This window comes from Moschus berezovskii, chromosome 8 (assembly GCF_049115385.1).
Source record: "Moschus berezovskii isolate FMDL1 chromosome 8, NW_MosBer_1.0, whole genome shotgun sequence".
NCBI classification, from domain to species: Eukaryota; Metazoa; Chordata; class Mammalia; order Artiodactyla; family Moschidae; genus Moschus; species Moschus berezovskii.
This window is the reverse complement of record NC_142467.1, coordinates 30,327,870-30,346,818: the sequence shown is the minus strand read 5'-3', so window position 1 is coordinate 30,346,818 and position 18,949 is coordinate 30,327,870. Positions and strand designations below refer to the sequence as shown.

The 18,949-nt window shown below is 34.8% G+C and overlaps 1 protein-coding gene across 11 annotated transcripts in view; it reads left to right on the top strand.

The window, feature by feature from the left end:
• ZFYVE16 (zinc finger FYVE-type containing 16) overlaps positions 1 to 17,907 on the top strand; it is a 63,748-nt gene extending 45,841 nt beyond the window's left edge. For 9 of the 11 annotated variants that reach the window (XM_055428839.2, XM_055428841.2, XM_055428840.2 and 6 more), the window contains 4 exons: positions 9,344 to 9,506; positions 11,102 to 11,207; positions 12,122 to 12,289; positions 15,239 to 17,907. In XM_055428839.2, coding sequence (XP_055284814.2) covers positions 9,344 to 9,506; positions 11,102 to 11,207; positions 12,122 to 12,289; positions 15,239 to 15,403 — 602 coding nt within the window. In that variant the 3' untranslated portion in view covers positions 15,404 to 17,907. Of the gene's footprint in view, positions 1 to 9,343; positions 9,507 to 11,101; positions 11,208 to 12,121; positions 12,290 to 15,238 lie in introns of those variants that run through there. The other 2 variants (XR_016038016.1, XR_016038017.1) reach the window with 2 other exon arrangements.
• The last annotated feature ends 1,042 nt before the right edge of the window (positions 17,908 to 18,949 follow it).

The following is an 18,949-nucleotide window of genomic DNA, read 5'->3' as shown; positions in this document are numbered from 1 at the left end:
AGTTTCCTTGTTCTTTTTATGGAGTATTTTCAGAGGTTCTTAGTCTGCATTTTCACTAATATCATCCTCCATGCTATCTCAGTTACATAGCTTTAAAGGAAGTCTTCCTATCTCTGATGCCACACACATGCCTTATTCCTCATTTTAGTAGTGCTCTGGCCAGTTTTAAGTCCTTTATCATGTTAATTTTAGGATCAGCTTGTCAGGTTTAGAAGGTCTGTTGGACTTTTTATTGTAATTGCATTAAGTTGCTAGTTTTATTTTGAGAAAATTGGCATATTTTCTATTTTCATTGTTCCTGTCCATGTACATTGGGTACCTTCAATTTACTTACATAATAGTAATATTTTTTCCAATAAAATTTTTTAGTTTTTCTGTAGGGTTTGAATATATTTTCATAATTAATTCCTGTACCATATCAATTTTATTACTGATATAAATAGTATTTATTTTAATTTTAGAGTAATAAGTAATATAAATACCATTATAATTTTTTAAATTTACTTTTTATGGAGGTAGAGTTAGTATAAAATATTCTGTAAGCTTCAAGTGTACAACAAAGTGATTCACAAGTTTTAAAGGTTATATTCATTTATAGTTATTATAAAATATTAGCTGTATTCCCTTTGCTGTACAATATATCATTTTACACAGTCTGGGTTGTATTTTTTAATCCCCTATGCCTTTATTGCCCCTCCTGCTTACCTTTTTTCCCCGCTGATAACCCCTAGTTTGTTCTCTGTATCCATAAGTTTGTATTTTTTGTTAGATTCACTAGTTTTATTTTTTAGATTCCACATATAAATAATATGATACAGTATTTGTCTTTCTCTGACTTGACTTCAGTTCATGTAATACCCTCCAAGTCCATTCTTCTTGCAAATCACAAAAATTCATTTTTTATGGCTGAGTAGTATTCCATTGTCTGTGTGTTCTGCCCATTTTTAAACAGGTTGTTTTGTTTTTTGATGTTGAGTTGTTTGAGCCGTTTAGATATTAATTCCTTATTCTTGCAAATATTTTCTCCCATTTGATAGCTTGTTTTTTTGTTGTTTCAGTGGACTCCTTTGCTGTGCAAAAGCTTTTAAGCTTAATTAGTTCCCATTTGTTTATTTTTGCTTTTATTTTCCTTTGCTTTAGGAAACAGATCCAAAAAAATACTGTTCCAATTTATGTCAAAGTGTGTTTAGCCTTTTTCTTTCCTAGAAGTTTTTTGGTTTCTGATCTTACATTTAGGTCATTCATCCATTTTGAGGGTGTTGTTGTTTCTTAATTTTTTTGTACATGGTATTAGAGAATATTCCAATTTCATTCTTTTACATGTTGCTGTCCACTTTTCCCAGCACTGCTTATTGAAGAGACTGTTTTTGCTCCACTGAATGTTCTTGCCGCTGTTGTAAATTGATTAACCACAAGTGCATGGATTTATTTCTGAGCTCTCTATTCTTTTCCATTGATCTGTGGTTCTGTTTTTGTGCCAGAACCATACTGTTTTGATTGCTGTAACTTTGTATTAAATCGTGTAGTCTGAAGTCAGGGAGCATGCTTCCTCCAGTTCTGTTCTTTAAGATAGTTTTGGTCGTTTGGGTCTTTTATGTTTCCATACAAATTTAAAAGTTATTTGTTTTAGTTCTGTGAAAAATAGCCTTGGTATCTTGATAGGAATTACATTGAATCTGTAGATTGCCTTGGGCAGTATAGTCATTTTAACAATATTAATTCTTCCGGTCTGTGAGCTCAGTATATCTGTGTCCATCTGTTTATGTCATCTTCAATTTATCAGTGTCTTACAGTTTTCTGAGTGGAAGTCTTTTACTTCCTCAAGTAGGTTTTTTTATTTTATTCTTATAAAAATACCCTAGGTATTTTATTCTTTCTGATGCAGTTGTAAAAGGGATAATTCCTTAATTTCTTTTTTCTGACAGTTTGTTAGTGCATAGAAATGAAATAAATTTTTGTATATTTTGTATCCTGCAACTTTATCAAATTCATTGATGAGCTCCAGTAGTTTTCAGATGGCATCTTTATTATATTGAAGTATGTTTTCTCTCTGCCCACGTTCTGAAGAATTTTTATCGTACATGTGTCTCGAACTTTGTAAAAAATTTTTCTGCATCTACTGAGGTGGTCATATGGCTTTTATTCTTCAGTTTGTTAATGTTGTATATTTCATTGATTGATTTGCAGATACTGAAAAATCCTTGCATCCCTGGGACAGATCCCCTTTGATTATAGTATATGATCCTTTCATTGTATTCTTGCATTTTTTAAATTAAAGTCTTTATCTGTTTGTTGCTGGCACATAGAAATTGAACTAATTGATTTGTGTATTTTTATCTTATTACCAGCTGTATCGCTAAACTTGTGTTATTTAAATAATTTGCCTATAAATTCTTTTAGAGTTTTTTATATAATTAAGTATAATATATATTAAAAATGATAGTTTCACATCTTTCTTTAGAACACCTATGCCTTTTTAATTTATTGTTTATTGGCTAGGACTTCCAGTAGAAACAGTGATTGCAAATGTTCTTGTCTAGATCTATTTTTCTGTGTGTGTGTGTGCGCGTACGTGCACGTGCACGCATGCATGTGTATGCACTCAGCCTGGTCCGACTCTTTGCAACCACTTGGACTGTAGCCTGCCATGCGCCTCTGTCCATGAAATTTTCCAGGCAAGAGTACTGGAGCTGGTGCCATTTCTTTCTCCAGGGGATCATCCCAATGCAGGGATCAAACCCGCATCTCTTGCATCTTCTGCATGGGCAGGTTGATTATCACTGAGCCACCTGGGAAGCCATGTTTCCAGTGTTAGTGTTAATCGCTCATTTGTGTCCAACTCTTTGTGATCCAGTGGACAGTAGCCTGTCAGTCTCGTCTGTCCAAGGGATTTTCCAAGGGATTCTCATGTAAAAATGAGTGATCTTTATGACTAAATTTTGTGTGCCATATCTGTCATTCTGATGATGGAATGTGATGTATTCAGTTACATTTCTTATATCACATTGTATATGATAAGGAATAAGAAAAAACATGTTCTATTTTTGTTGGATTTTTTTATGATAGGTTTTGACTTTGTTCCTTTTTTCAGGGCAGCATAGATCTAAGAGTTATTCATTTTACATTTGTTCAGTTTTTAAATTTTTTAATTTAATTTTTTAAATTTAATTTTAATTATTTAAAAAATTACAATTGAAATATTGTTGATTTATAATATAAGTTTCAGGTATACAGCACAGAGTTCAGTTATATGTATTTTTTTTACAGGTTTTTTTCCATTATGGGTTATCAAAGATAATATGGTTCCCTGTGTTATACAGTAAATCCATGTTATTTATATACATATTAGTGTGTATCTGTTAATCCCATACTCCTAATTTATCCTTCCTCTCCCTTTCACCTTTGTAACTATAAGCCTATTTTCCATGTCTATGTGTCTGTTTCTGTTTGTAAATAACTTCATTTGTATTATTTTTTAGATTCTACATGTAAGTGATAAATAATAGTTGTCTCTGTCTGACTTCGCTTAGTATGATAATCTGTAGATTCATGTTGCTGCAAATGGGAATATTTCGTTGTTTTTCATGATTGAGTAATATTCCATTCTATATATGCAACATATTCATCTGTTGATGGATACTTAGATTGCTTCCATGTCTTGGCTGTTATAAATAGTGCTGCTGTGGACATTGGGATACATGTATTTTTGTTTGAATTAAGACTTTTTGTCTTTTTTGGATATATGCCCAGGAATGGCCTTGCTGGATCTATTTATTTATTGGAGTTCTATTTTTAGTTTTTTAAGGAACCTCCATGCTATTTTCCATAATGGCTGCACCAATTTATATGCTAGTATGGCAACCCACTCCAGTGTTCTTGCCTGGAGAATCCCAGGGACGGGGGAGCCTGGTGGGCTGCTGTCTATGGGGTCGCACAGAGTCGGACACGACTGAAGTGACTTAGCAGCAGCAACAGTATAAGAGTGTTCCCTTTTCTTCATACTCTCTCCAGCATTTATTATTTGTAAACTTTTTGATGGTAGCCATTCTGACTGGTGCGAGGTGCTATCTCAGGGTAGTTTTGATTTGTGTTTCTCTAATAATTAGCAGTGTTGAGCATCTTTTCACATGCTTATTGGCCACCTGTATATTTTCTTTGGAAAAATGTCTGTTTAGGTCTTCTGCCCTTGTTTTGATTGGGTTGTTTGTTTGATATTGAGCTGTATGAACTGTTTGTATATTTTGGAAATTAACCCTTTGACAGTTGCATCATTTGTAAATATTGTCTCCCATTCCATTTCTATTTGTTTATGGCTTCCCTGCTGTGCAAAAACTTTTGAATTTGATTAGGTCCAGTTTGTTTATTTCTGCTTTGTTTTCTTTTGTCTTGGCAGACTAACCTAAGAAAAGATTGCTATGATTTATGTCTAAGAATATTTTGTCTGTGTTCTCTCCTAGGATTTTTATAGTATCATTTCTTATATATAGGTCTTCAAACCACTTTGAGTTTATTTCTGTATGTGGTGTGTGGGAGTGTTTTAGTTTCATTGATTTACACGAGGTGTCTGGCTTTCCCAACACCGTATCTTGAAGAAACTGTCTTTTCTTCATTGTACAGTCTTGCCTCCTTTGTCAAAGATTAATTGACTGTAGGTGTGTGGATTTATTTCTAGGCTCTTATCTTTTGTTCTCTTGATCCATATATCTGTTTTTGTGCCATTACCATATTGTTTTGATTACTATAACTTTATAGTATTGTCTAAAGTCTGGGAGGCTTATGTCTCCCAAGATTGTTCTTTTTCCAGGATTTCTTTGGCAATTCTGGGTCTTTTGTGATTCCATATAAATTTTAGGATTATTTGTTCTGTGAGAAATGTGATGTGTAATTTAATAGGGATAACATTAAATCTGTAGATTGCCTTGAATAATGTGGCCATTTTAACAATATTAATTCTTCCAGTCCAAGAGCATGCAATACCTTCGATTTTTTTGAATCATCTTCAGTTTCCTGTATCAATGTTTTATACTTCTCAGTGGATAAGTCTTTCATCTCCTTGGTCAGGTTTATTCATAGGTTTTGTTTTTTTTTAATGGAATTTTTAAAGGGATTTTTTTTTTTAACTTTCTGATATTTCATTGATAGGTTAAAGAAATGCAACATATTTCTGTATGGTAATCTTATATCCTGATACAAGATTGAATTGTATCAATCTTGTATCAAACAATAAATGAATTGTTGAATTCATTTATCAGTCTTAATAATTTTTGTGTGGAGTTTTTAGGATTTTCTTTATTGAGTATCATGTCATCTGCATATAATGACAATTTTACTTCTTTCCTTCAAATTTTTATACCCTTTATTATTTTTCTTATATGATTGCTGTGGCTGGGACTTCCAGTACTATGTAGAAAGTCAGTGGAAGTCAAAGTCTCTCAGTCATGTCCAGCTCTTTGTGACCCCATGGATATACAGTCCATGGAATTCTCCAGATCAGAATACTGGAGTGGGTAGCCTATTCCTTCTCCAGTGGATCTTCCCAACCCAGGAATCAAACCAGAGTCTCCTGCATTGCAGGAAGATTCTTTACCAGCTGAGCTGCCAGGAAAGCCCATATTGAGTAGAATTTAGGTTTATTCCTAGGTATTTATTTTTCAGCTTTTTTCTTATTGTGGAAATGGGAGTAACAATTTCCACACTCTTTACATGTTGAAGCAGACACCAGAAGTCTTTAGTATTTTTTTGTTGGCAGGCTTTCATTTATCTAAAGTTGTCTACCTTTCATTTTTCTGAAAATGTTTTTACTTCATTCTCAGTTTTTAAGGGTAGTTTTGCTAGATATAAAATTCTGCTTTGAAAGTCTTATTTTCTTTAAAGATGTCACTTCATTGTTTTTTGGCCTTCATTGTTTCTAGTGAAGTCAATAATCAGTTCAGTTCAGTTGGTCAGTTGTGTCCAACTCTTTGCAACCCCATGGACTGCAGCACGCCAGGCCTCCCTGTCCATCATCAACTCCCAGAGTTTACCCAAACTCATATCCATTGAGTCGGTGATGCCATCCAACCATCTCATCCTCTGTTGTCCCCTTCTCCCACCTTCAATCTTTCCCAGCATCAGGGTCTTTTCAGATGAGTCAGTTCTTCGCATCAGGTGGCCAAAGTATTGGAGTTTCAGCTTCAGCATAATTTTTAAATTTTTCCTAGTATTTAATGTGCCCTTTTTCTCATCTATTTTAAGGACAGCCTCTATCTTTGGTTTTTTACCAGTTTTACTGTGATGTGCCTCAATATGGTTTTCTTTGTGTTTATCCTATTTGGCATTTATTGAGCTCCATATTTGGCGTTTGTTGAGCTCTTTGGATGTGTGTGTCAATATTTTTCATCAAATTTGGGGAATTTCTTAACCATTTTAAAAAATGTTTTGATTTCTCTTCTCCTCCTAGGAGATATATATCTATGTATGTGTATGTGTATATGTATATTCATATCTGTATTAGGCTGTTTTGTATCATCCTATAGAGAAGGAAATGGCAAGCCACTCCAGAACTCTTGCTCAGAGATCCCATGGACAGAGGAGCCTGGTGGTCTACATACAGTCCATGAGTCACAAAGAGTCGGACACGACCAAGTGACTGACACACACACACACAGACACACACATACACACACACACACACACAGACACACACACACGTCTTTGATACTCTTTATTTTCCTCTTTTTTCTTTGGGTTCTTCAGATTTGATCATATTTGTTGACCTTTATGTTCTCTGATTCTTTCTTTTGACATCTTCAGTATACTACTGAACCTGTATATCAAGGTTTCTATTTCAGTTGGATTATACTTTAAAGTCCTAGAATTTGGGGGGAGGGTTTCCCAGTTTCTATTTCTCCATTAAGATTATAAAAAAATCTGTTTATTCATTTAGCTGATATTTGCTTTTTCATTCTTTGAATGTGTTTTCCTTTAGGTGTTTGAATATAATTTAGAACAGATATTTCAGTATTTTAAAGTTTTTTTGTATTTAATCCAGTGTTTTGGCCATCTTGTGGTTAATTCCAGTTTTTTCAGTTCAGTTGCTCAGTTGTGTCCTACTCTTTGACTCCATGAACTGCAGCATGCCAGGCTTCCCTCTCCATCACCAACTCCCAGAGTTCACTCAAACTCATGTCCATCGAGTCGGTGATGCCATCCCATCATCTCATCCTCTGTGGTCCCCTTCTTCTCCCATCAGACTTTCTCAGCATCAGGATCTTTTCCAGTGAATCAGTTCTTTGCATCTTCACATGGCCAGAGTATTGGAGTTTCAGCTTCAGCATCAGTCCTTCCAGTTTTACAGGGGCTTACAGTATCCTATGACTGTCTGGTAATTTTTTATTATGTACTGTCATTGATATGCTCAAGAGACTTTAGATTGTTAGCTTTTGCTGAAAGCTTATTTGTATTTAAGCTGGCATTTTCATGTCTGTTTACCTTAAGCCTGTGTAGTCTTTATTTTGTATGTTTGTAACAGATGGGTCTGTGGATATCCTAAGGTATTTACAGTCTGGCAGGACTCATTTTCAGAATCTCTTTTGCTTGTAGATTATGTAAGGGCTTTCCCTTGACTTTGCATAGTTCCGGTTAATGAGGTTCTGTTGTCTATTTTGGTTGGTCTAGACTACCAGTGTTCAAGCTGATTTTAGAAAAGGCAGAGGAACCAGAGATCAAATTGCCCACATCCTCTGGATCATCAAAAAAGCAAGAGAGTTCCAGAAAAACATCTATTTCTGCTTTATTGACTATGCCAAAGCCTTTGACTGTGTGGATCACAATAAACTGTAGCAAATTCTGAAAGAGATGGGAATATCAGACCACCTGACCTGCCTTTTGAGAAACCCATATGCAGGACAGGAAGCAACAGTTAGAACTAGATGTAGAACAACAGACTGGTTCCAAATAGGAAAAGGAGTACGTCAAGGATGTATATTGTCACCCTGCTTATTTAACTTCTATGCAGAGTACATCATGAGAAATGCTGAGCTGGATGAAGCACAAGTGGGAATCAGGATTTCTGGGAGAAATATCAATAACCTCAGATATGCAGATGACACCACCCTTATGGCAGACAGTGAAGAAGGAACTAAAGAGCCTCTTGATGAAAGTGAAAGAGGAGAGTGAAAAGTTGGCTTAAAGCTCAACATTCAGAAAGCTAAGATCATGGCATCCAGTCCCATCACTTCATGGCAAATAGTTGGGGAAACAGTGGCTGACTTTACTTTTTTGGGCTCCAAAATCACTACAGATGATGACTACAGCCATGAAATTAAAAGATATCTTACTCCTTGGAAGAAAAGTTATGACAAACCTAGACAGCCTATTAAAAAGCAGAGACATTACTTTGCCAACAAAGGTCCATCTTGTCAAGGCTGTGGTTCTTCCAGTGGTCATGTATGGATGTGAGATTTGGACTATAAAGAAAGATGACTGCTGAAGAATTTATGCTTTTGAACTGTGGTGTTGGAGAAGACTCTTGAGAGTCCCTTGGGCTGCAAGGAGATCCAACCAGTCCATCCTAAAGGAGATCAGTCCTGGGTGTTCATTGGAAGGACTGATGTTGAAGCTGAAACTCCAATACTTTGGCCACCTGATGCGAAGAGCTGAGTCATTTGAAAAGAACCTGATGCTGGGAAAGATTGAGGGCAGGAGGAGAAGGGGACGACAGAGGATGAGATGGTTGGATGGCATCACCAACTCAATGGACATGAGTTTGGGTAAACTCGGAGTTGGTGATGGACAGGGAGGCCTGGTGTGCTGCAGTTCATGGGGTCACAAAGAGTTGGACCTGACTGAGTGACTGAACTGAGACTACCAACATCTCCCAACATTGCTTGAATTCTAGTGTCTCTGCTCTGCTCCCAACTGTGTAATAGCTGTTCTCTATTGGGCCTCATCCAGGGTCAGTATTGTGTCCTTAGTTCCAGTCCATGGACTCAAAGAGACCCTTGGGCACAATCTCCAGGTGCTCCCCTTTTTAGTGTCTTGACCACAGAATTCAGTCTTCCCTAAACCCTTATCTTTGACTTCTCAGCCCAGAAGGACTATTGTAGGTTTAATGGTAACCATGCAGAAGTTGTCCTCAGAGAGCTTGGACAGTTGTGGGCTTACCTATTGAATATTCCTGTAGGAACCATGGTATTGTACTTCCTGTTGTCCAGAGATGTTTTCTGACAGAAAACAATCATGAAAATGATTTAAAATATGATTTAAAACTTGTGTGGAACATATTTTGATGGCAAAATTTATGGCATAGACATATAAATTTATATTTAGTAAAAGAAATGTGAAACGTGACTCTCATTTTTAGATGGCTTAATGGTACAAATAACTCCAGAGACTATGGATGGCTTGCGGCTAGCTCTACGAGAACAAAAAGACTTTAAAATTACATGTGGGAAAGTTGATGCTGTAGACATGAGAGAATATGTGGACATCTGCTGGGTAGATTCTGAAGAAAAAGGAAACAAAGGGTAGGAATTTTTTGTTATCAAAATGTAACTGATTTGATGGAGGAGAAAGATAAAAACATGCTGTTAAGAAAATTAAATATTTTATAAATATAGAATTATACCATTAATTTAAATGCATATATTTTAATTACTAAATGCAGTTTTTTTCTCAGAAATGTACCTAACCAGCATCATGTATATTTATCTAGGATGCTGTAAATTATTAAAGGGTGGTCAGTTTGGGAGGGGGCCAGTGATACAGTGTGCATTGTGTAGCACTTTAGACTTGATGGCAGGTCTGAGAAAGACAAGCTACTTTGTCTGCTGTATGGTACCTTGAGACACATACATATTTTCACCCCAGACTACCTTTTATATACCAGATATTTATTTCTGTGAAATTATTTCACAATTTTTTAATTTTTTTTATTGAGGGATAATTGCTTTATAGAATTTTGTTGTTTTCTGTCAAACCTCAACATGAATCAACCATAGGCATACATATATCCCCTCCATTTTCAACTTCCCTCCCATCTCCCTCCTCATCCCACCCCTCTAGGTTGATACAGAGCCCCTGTTTGAGTTTCCAGAGCCAACAGCAAATTCCTGTTGGCTATCTATTTTACATACGGTAATGTACGCTTCCAGGTTACTCTTTCCATGCGTCTCACCCTCTCCTCCTCCTCCGCATGTCCATAAGTCTATTCTCTATGTCTGTTTCTCCATTGCTGCCCTGTAAATAAATTCTTCAGAACCATTTTTCTAGATTTTGTGTACATGCATAAGAATACAATATTTATCTTTCTCTTTCTGACATAGTTCAATCTATATAATAGGTTCTAGGTTCATCCACCTCATTGGGACTGACTCAAATGCGTTCCTTTTTATGGCTGAGTAATATTCCATTGTGTTTATGTACCACAGCTTTTTCACGCATTCACCTGTCGATGGACATCTAGATTGCTTCCATGTTCTAGCTATTGTAAATAGTGCTATAATGAACAGTGGGATACATGTGTCTTTTTCAGTTTTGGTTTCCTCAGGGTATATGCCTAGGAGTGAGATTGCTGGGTCATATGGTGGTTTCACTCCCACAATTATTTTTTTAAGTAATGGAATCCTTTGGATGTTTATTCTGTATTACATTGATCCATTGTAAATATAAACAACTGAATTCAATAATACATGTTTACATTAGAGGCCTTATAGAATATTACTGCCATTCCCTCTTACCCATTTTCTTTCTTTTTTTGGAGACTGGCTAAGGGATCTGGAGCAAAAAAGGAAGAAGCGGGCTAATGCTGAAAGATTCCAAAATAGAGTTTTTGAAATACATGAGATAGCTTTTCTGTTAGGAGACTAGTTAAGGTATTTTAAGCCTTAGGTCTGAATTGGGCATTTGAAAAAGTAGATATAATTTGCTACACAATTTAAAAAATCTTGGTAAATGAACGTGAACTACAGTTTTAATTATTTTGTCTATAATTGAGATGTCTTAACTGCTGCTTTAAATTAATAGTTTTCATAATTTTTATCCTTATTCCATTTGTTCAAGTCTTATAATTCACTTCATAGAAAGCACTTTGGTTAATAATTCTGTTACATTTTTTCTGCAGTGTTACTAGTTCAGTGGATGGAATGTCATTACAAGGATTTCCAAGTGAAAAAATAAAACTGGAAGCAGATTTTGAAACTGATGAGAAGATTGTAAAGTGTACTGAGGTATCTTAGAAAAATGATCCCTTCTGTTTACATTCTGTGTTTGCAGATATTTTTGTTAACTTGGAGATTTCACAGTACTCAACCTCTGAATGTTTCAGTGCATCTTATTACACTTTACATTACACCTTGAGACACACATATCTTCACCCCAGATTGTCTTTCATCCACCAGATCTGGATCCCCATAGGATTATTTCAGTTTATTATATGGTGATACTGCCTGTCAGCTCACAGTTAAGTTTTGGCAGCACTGCCATCTTTGTTTGTGCAATAACATGTTATTTGACCATAGTTTTGTCATTTTTCTCTTATTTAACAAAAAATAAAATATTTTATAGATATCAGTTTATAATCAGAATTCACATATGGAAGTAATTTTTGCTTGTCCCAATTTTTTAAAATATGATTAAAGATAATATGAAACTGTACCCTCCCAGCCCCTTAGTCTACCTGCATATTCCCCCCCATTCTACCTCTTGGGTCAATCAATGTTACTAATTTCTTAGGTATTTGTGATTTTAGGTAGGTACAAGATAAACAGAAACTGCAGAGGATACCGAAATTACAGAACATTATTTCTTTGTTTGATCATAACTTCATTAAGATGTCTTTATAAGATGGGCATCTTGTAGGATGGACTCATTAGTACTCTTCTTTAAACTGAGTTAACAAAGCTTTTGTTGCTACAAGTTAACTTTAGGCAAAAACAGCTAAGTCATTCCTATATCCCCTAACCTTTGGGTTTAAGTTTTTACTTATAGATCAGCCCAAATACAGAGAATGTTCTTAACTAGTGAATTTCATGGCACTAACCTTGCAATTTTATTCATAAAGTTCAGTTGAAATTAGCAATTGCAATTTTAAAGCTACTTTTAGTCTTAATCATGACTTGTTTCCTAATTGAATATATTTCAGGTATTCTACTTTCTAAAGGACCAGGAATTATCTATTTCAGCAACTCGTTACCAGTTTGCAAAAGAAATCGCCATGGCTTGTAGTGCTGCACTGTGCCCTCACTTGAAAATTCTAAAGAGTAATGGGATGAATAAAATTGGCCTCAGAGTTTCCATTGACACTGATATGGTGAGACGTGTTTTTCTTGTATTTCTGAACTGAATTTATCGTATATTAAAATAATCAAAGTTTTTTAACCTTTTACTTTGGGATGACTGGAGAGAACTAAAATTTGTTGAACATTAATGTTTGGTATGTACTTCATATATACATCATCTCCTTTACTGTCCACAGCAGGGGCCCACGAATTTTTCTTTTTTTGGTAAAAGGCCAGATAGTAAATAATTTAGGCATTGTGGGATATCTGTTTTCTTTCACAGCTACTTAACTCTGTCATTGTAGTGTGAAAGCAGCTATAGACCGTATATAAACAAACTTAGCTGTGTTCCAGTGAAACTTTGTTTTCAAAAACAGTGGGTGGGCCACATTGACTCACAGGCCATCGCTTACTGATCCCTGCACTACAACATTCCTGCTTGATAAGTAGGTTTTTAAATTATGCTGGCTAGATTCTATATTTATGTGACTTAAAATCATGAAAGTCTAATAAAAGCGTTAAAAAGGGGGAAATTTCAGTTTTTTCCTCCTGTGTAGGGAAAAACCTGTTTCTTCCCTACTATTTCTTTCCAGTGTATCTCTTTTAACTAGTCACAGAAAACACTTTTGGTCACCAGATGTGTAGAGGCTTTCCCCCACACCAGTAAGCAATTCTCAGACACAAGCAGGGTGTCTTAAGAATTCAACTTAATTTTGACTGATCTACGCAGAGAGGGACTTCACTGGTGGCTCAGATGGTAAAGAATCTGCCTGCAAAGCAGGAGACTCAGGTTTGATCCCTGGGTTGAGAAGACCTCCCTGGGGAAGGGAATGGCTACCCACTCCAGTATTCTTGCCTGGGAAATCCGGATCATGGACAGACGAGCCTAGCAGGCTGTGGTCCATGGGGTTGCAAAGAGTCTGACATGACTGTCACTTTTTTCAGTCAGAGATAGCATCAGAACCTCCAGGTCTTACCAGACCGCCTCCTCCCGTACTTCATATACCAGTCACAGTTATCACCTGTGCTTTTGACCAACCAGTTATGGATCAGAAATTCCAGTGACCCACGCCCGCTCCTCCTTGGGTTTAATTAATTTGCTAGAGCAGCTCACAGAACTCAGGGAAACATTTGCTTGTGTTTGTCAGTTCACTAAAGGATACACAGATGAAGACATACATAGATAGGGCAAGGTCTGGTAGGATCCTGAGCAGGAGTTTCCAGGGGTATTATCTCACAAATGTGTATATATATATATATCAGGGCCACCTCATTAAATATTTTCAGAGAGCAGCATTCACACAATGCTCTATTTAATTGGTGACCTCTAGAGGTACTAACTCCAGGCTACAATGTAAATGGTTTCAGTAGAGTTGCTGAGATAATAGCCCTGGAAAGACCTCCTTCCTGCCCTTGACTCCTAACACTTTAGTCCATTTCCATACTCTGCTTCATCCTCTCTTCCTAATCAGGAAATCAAATGTTATCCATTTCTATGTATTCTTTGTAATTTACATGTATGAGCAAGTAAGTTTGTATGTCCTTTTTGTTCTACTCTTTTCACTTTTTTTAAAAAAGCAGTGCTTCTTTAACTTAGTTATTAATTACATACTCTTTTTAAAAGTTGCATAGTAGTAGTTGACTATATAAATGTAGCATTATTTATTTAGTTCTTATGCATGTTTGGTATGTACTGCTTGATATTTAAGGTATCCACAATATTTTGCTTTTGCTTAACTGTGAGTATATAACATCCCTGGAACTCCCAGGTCCAAGTATGTACTCAGTAGATATTACTGTATTGTCTCAGATAGAGGTTATGACAATTTATCCTTCTGCCACAATTTATGATAGTATTCTTTCTCTCACATTCTTATCAAAGCAGTATATAATTAAACTTTTGAACTTTACCAATTTACTAGGTTAAAAAATAGTACTCCAATGGCAAGCCACTCCAGTACTCTTGCCTAGAAAATCCCATGGACAGAGGAGCCTGGTGGGCTGCAGTCCATGGGGTCACTACTAGTCGGACACGACTGAGCGACTTCACTTTCACGTATTGGAGAAGGAGATGGCAACCCACTCTAGTGTTCTTGCCTGGAGAATCCCAGGGACGGGGAAGCCTGGTGGGCTGCCGTCTATGGGGTCGCACAGAGTCGGACACGACTGAGGCGACTTAGCAGCAGCAGTATTTTAATGTGCATTTTTATTTTTAGCTGCTTCCAACATCCAATATAATAGATTTCACTCCAGATTTTTCATTAGAACAGTCAATCTTTTTTTTTTGGCTGTGCTGTGCAGCATGTGGTATCTTATTTCCCCAACCCGGGATACAGCCCTTGTCCCTTGCAGTGGAAGAGTGGAATCTTAACCACTTGAACCACCAGGGAAGTCTGAGAATGGTCAGTCCTAACATATGCTAAAGGTGTGCTTTTCTTCAGGCAGGATGTGTTACAGTTCTTATTGGAAAAAATAACTTACATTTTTCTCTATTAAAAGTTCCTTTTTCAAGGAAGCATCTGATAATTATTTGAGTAATTGTTAATTTTTTTAGTCATATGTATTAAAATATAATTTTCACCAGCAAAATTCAATTCAAATATTATTTTACAATAAATTAAAAATATTTTTAAGTAGATCTTTCTAAAAATACCATGGAGTTTTTACTTAAGTTTTAAGTCATATTGATAATTATTCAAAACCTTGGTCCACCATGTGTTTTACATGTTCATAGAGAAGAGACCTAAAGTAAAGTAGTGGTAATTTTATTTTCATAATATCTGTGGGAGGGACAATTATAATTTATGTAGTAGATGGGGAAATAAAAGAGAATGTAAAACATTATGAATGAAAATATGAAGTATTAACATGCTTAAATAGAATGATACTCTTAAATAGTTTATTTTATATTCATCTGCTGAACTAAAACAAGATTGCTCACTTTGTAGGGTTGACTTACCAAGATTTTTTTTTTTTTCCAGGTTGAATTTCAGGCAGGATCTGAAGGCCGACTTCTTCCTCAGCATTATCTAAATGATCTTGATAGTGCTCTAATCCCTGTGATACATGGTGGGACCTCCAACTCTACTAGTTTACCATTAGAAATAGAATTAGTATTTTTTATTATAGAAAATCTTTTTGAGTGAAAGAACTGAGTCGTATTATATATTACAAATTGATATGTTAAAACTAACTCCAGCACTAAGGCTAAAATGCCACAAACACTAAAAGAAAATATGCTTGATGTTTGAAACTTGTAAGCTTTACTTTTTAGGCAGGAATGATCTTTTAAAAATCATTAGCACAATATTTAAATCTCAAAAAAAATTGAAGAGATCTACAGTTTTTGAAGCTTTACACTTTACAAGTACTGGAAAAAACAAGAATTTCTTTTGTCCTTAAGAAATTTGTAGCATTTACTATGTTGTGTAAATGCTAAAGCCAAAGTATCTGCACTTTTATGCCAAGAACGATTTTAGTGAAGGCTCCTTTCAGATGTAACCTTATGAGGGAAATACCTGTTTTGTTTATATGCCAGTTAAATTACTGGTTTCTAAAGTCTATTAAAAACGTATTTCAATGGCATAGACCAGTTTCCAGATCTTAGACTTATATGATAATTCTTTGAATAAGGCAGATTAGCTTATTTGTTTAATTGGAGTGGAGACCTACCTCCATGATTAGATAAACAGATTATTTGCATTAAAATCAGAATTTTGCCTTTTTTCTTTTCAAATTATTATTTTATATATATATATATATGACTTTCTGTTGATTAAATGGGTATTCTTAAAATAATCGTGGGTGCTTCAGGATTTTGTGCTTCTATATTTAAGTATATTGTTTTTATAGCGAGAACATGTGATTTGGTATGTGTTTTATAACTCTTTAATAATTTATAAATAGGTGATATTTTTGTATTGCAGTGCATTATTTTTCCTCCTTTCCTCCCAAAGTATACCACTGTATATACCACTTCTGTGAGTGATTGACGACAGGCCAGATGACCCTTGAAGTAGTCATTATGTAGCAATAAATGAAGCCTGAAACAGGTGTTTTTTTAACTTATCCTTGAAACCTTAGAAGTTTCTTGGCAAGTCTGCATATTTTCATTGACACCAATGTATTAAATATAAATTTAAATGAACTACTTACTTTTGCATACTTTAAATTCTTTATATGGTAATTATTTTTTATAACAGGATACTAATATAAGTCTGTGTATTTGAAAATGTTACAGAACTTTTCTTCTTTACTTCAAATAGCAAAAAAATTTTAAAGTTCATTGTTTTTAAAAAATCACATTTTAGTTAATCCTGTCATTTAAGTTATATAAAATATCATTATTTTACTGTTTTTTTAAAAAATTCTTATGTGGAATATATATGTTTTTGTATCAGAAACACTCCTATGTCTCACAAAAAAGAAACTACACTAAATAGCCCTGTTTTAAGAAAAGTAAGTATCTATGAAGCAACTCAACCTGAAGACAGAGTCAGGGTTGTAATAACTCAGGATCTTAGTCTCAGGCTAGGAAAGACAGAATTTGAACCAGTTTGGTCATATGGTTCCTACTAAATCACATCTGTAGTACTAGCCAAAGACATGGCATGAAGGAAAATATCAGTCTTCTGGAAGTAACTACTTCATAAACAATGTAAAATGTTGCAGATATTAAATAGCAACATGTAATAACTTGTGAAATTTGTTGACATATAAGATAAAAACAAATGTGTATCAAACTCAATTTGTTTTCTTTATATATTTGTTGTTTATTTTACAGTGTAAGTTAACTGTACAGTCTATGAATACTGAATTTACTTTAAAATAACCGGAAGGTAGAGGGCTCTTCCCATGATGGGATAGCTTTGGATTTGTTTCCATAGTCTTTCCATTTAATAAAAATTGGAGTTATTGTATCTTTGGAGGCACTAAAGTATTCTTTGTAGATAAATGTTTCTGAATGCATCTGTCATGTTCTTCATTGATACTTAATTTAAAATTTTAATTTTTTTAAAGATGAAGAAATAGAATGGTTCTTTGTACTCAGTCTGCAATGATCTATTTTTGGTCTATGCCTTTTAAGAGTACTGTTTTTCTCTGAATTTTGGAATAGGAAGTAAAATTTAGCCCATTTGTTTTCTGCAGCCATCTGGCAGACTTTCTGTGTCTATATGCTTGCTCTACACAGAGCACTTTATTAAGCTTCATTGATTGAAAGATGAATAAACCAGTTCTTTCCCTCTTGGAGATGAATGTGTAAAGCAGATAATTAACAAAGAAAAAGTAATTTGCTAAAATAGCACTATGACCTTGGAGTAGCTGGTTGGAAAACAATCCAGGAGGATAGCTGTACCAAAATATGAGGAGGCATGGGCATTAAACTTGCCTTGGCAAGAGTTGAACATCTGAAGAGTAGATAATATGTCAAAACATTGAATTTTCCCTCTTAAGGCAATTTAAAGAGTCTTCTGTGTTGTGTGAATATCTTACCTTATAAAAGGAGTAGCCTGACTATGGTGTTTCAACAGCCTAGATTTAAATATTGCTTTATAAGAATACAACTTTTTTTAAAGCAAGCATAACTTTGATAACTTGACTCAAATTTTAAAAGAAAATATCTTGAAATAAACCAGAAACCTCTGAACAATCCTAGGTTTTAATTTATTCTTTTGTGGTTGAAATAATGGTTCATATATAATATATAAACATTAAACAATCAGAAATGTTAAAAACTTACCAATGTAAGTTTTCCTGCTGACCTTTTTTTAATTAATTTATTTTAATTGGAGGCTAATTACTTTACATCCTGCCGACCTTGTATGCATCTATCTTGTTCTTTTCACTCTGCAATCTCAGTAAGAAGTGATTTTTATTATTGTGTATCTTTCCAAGGTTTAGGTACAGTAGAAGCAAATAGGAATATATATATTTTTCTCCTCATTTTTTATACAAAATATAGTGTGCTGCTTACACTGAAGAACACAATGTCATCTCCTCAGTTACTTTTGATTTATGTGGCTTCTACTTAGAATCTTATAAGTTTCACTGCTTCTCAAACCACTATTTGATTGATAAAAGCAATCTTAATTGCAGAAAGGCAAGAAGAATATCCATTATTGGGATTATGACCATATGTTTCAGTAGGAGGACTATTTTTCTTATAACAAATTTTTACAAAACTACTTGCAGAGTTATTTTTTATTTGCTCTATATTTAAAACCTTTAATTTTTTTTCCTACTCAGCACTAAGCCTCACCATCTAAATTTATCTTTTACCACTTAATTGACACAGTTTTTTTGTTTTTTACATCAGATTTTTAGTATGTTTAAATCTTCTCTTTATAGTCTGTGTTTTGGATTTAGCTTAGCTTGGAATTATACACAATATTTAACACCTTTTGGAAAACATGTGCATTCGCATTGAGAAAATTACAGCCATATTTTCATGTTTTTACAAATGAAGAAATAGGTCTAATTCAAGTGCTTTATTATGAACCTCTGAATATAAAGTTGTTTTTTCCTTCCCTTTTGGTAAAATAAGATGCTAGCCAGCCTCCAGAATAGCCCACAATGATCCTTGCCTGTTGGTATTCACACCCTTGTGTAGTCACTTCCCACACTGTACCACTGTTGGTGTTTGTGACTAATAGAATATGGAAGAAGGGATGGGATGTCATTTCCAATGTTAT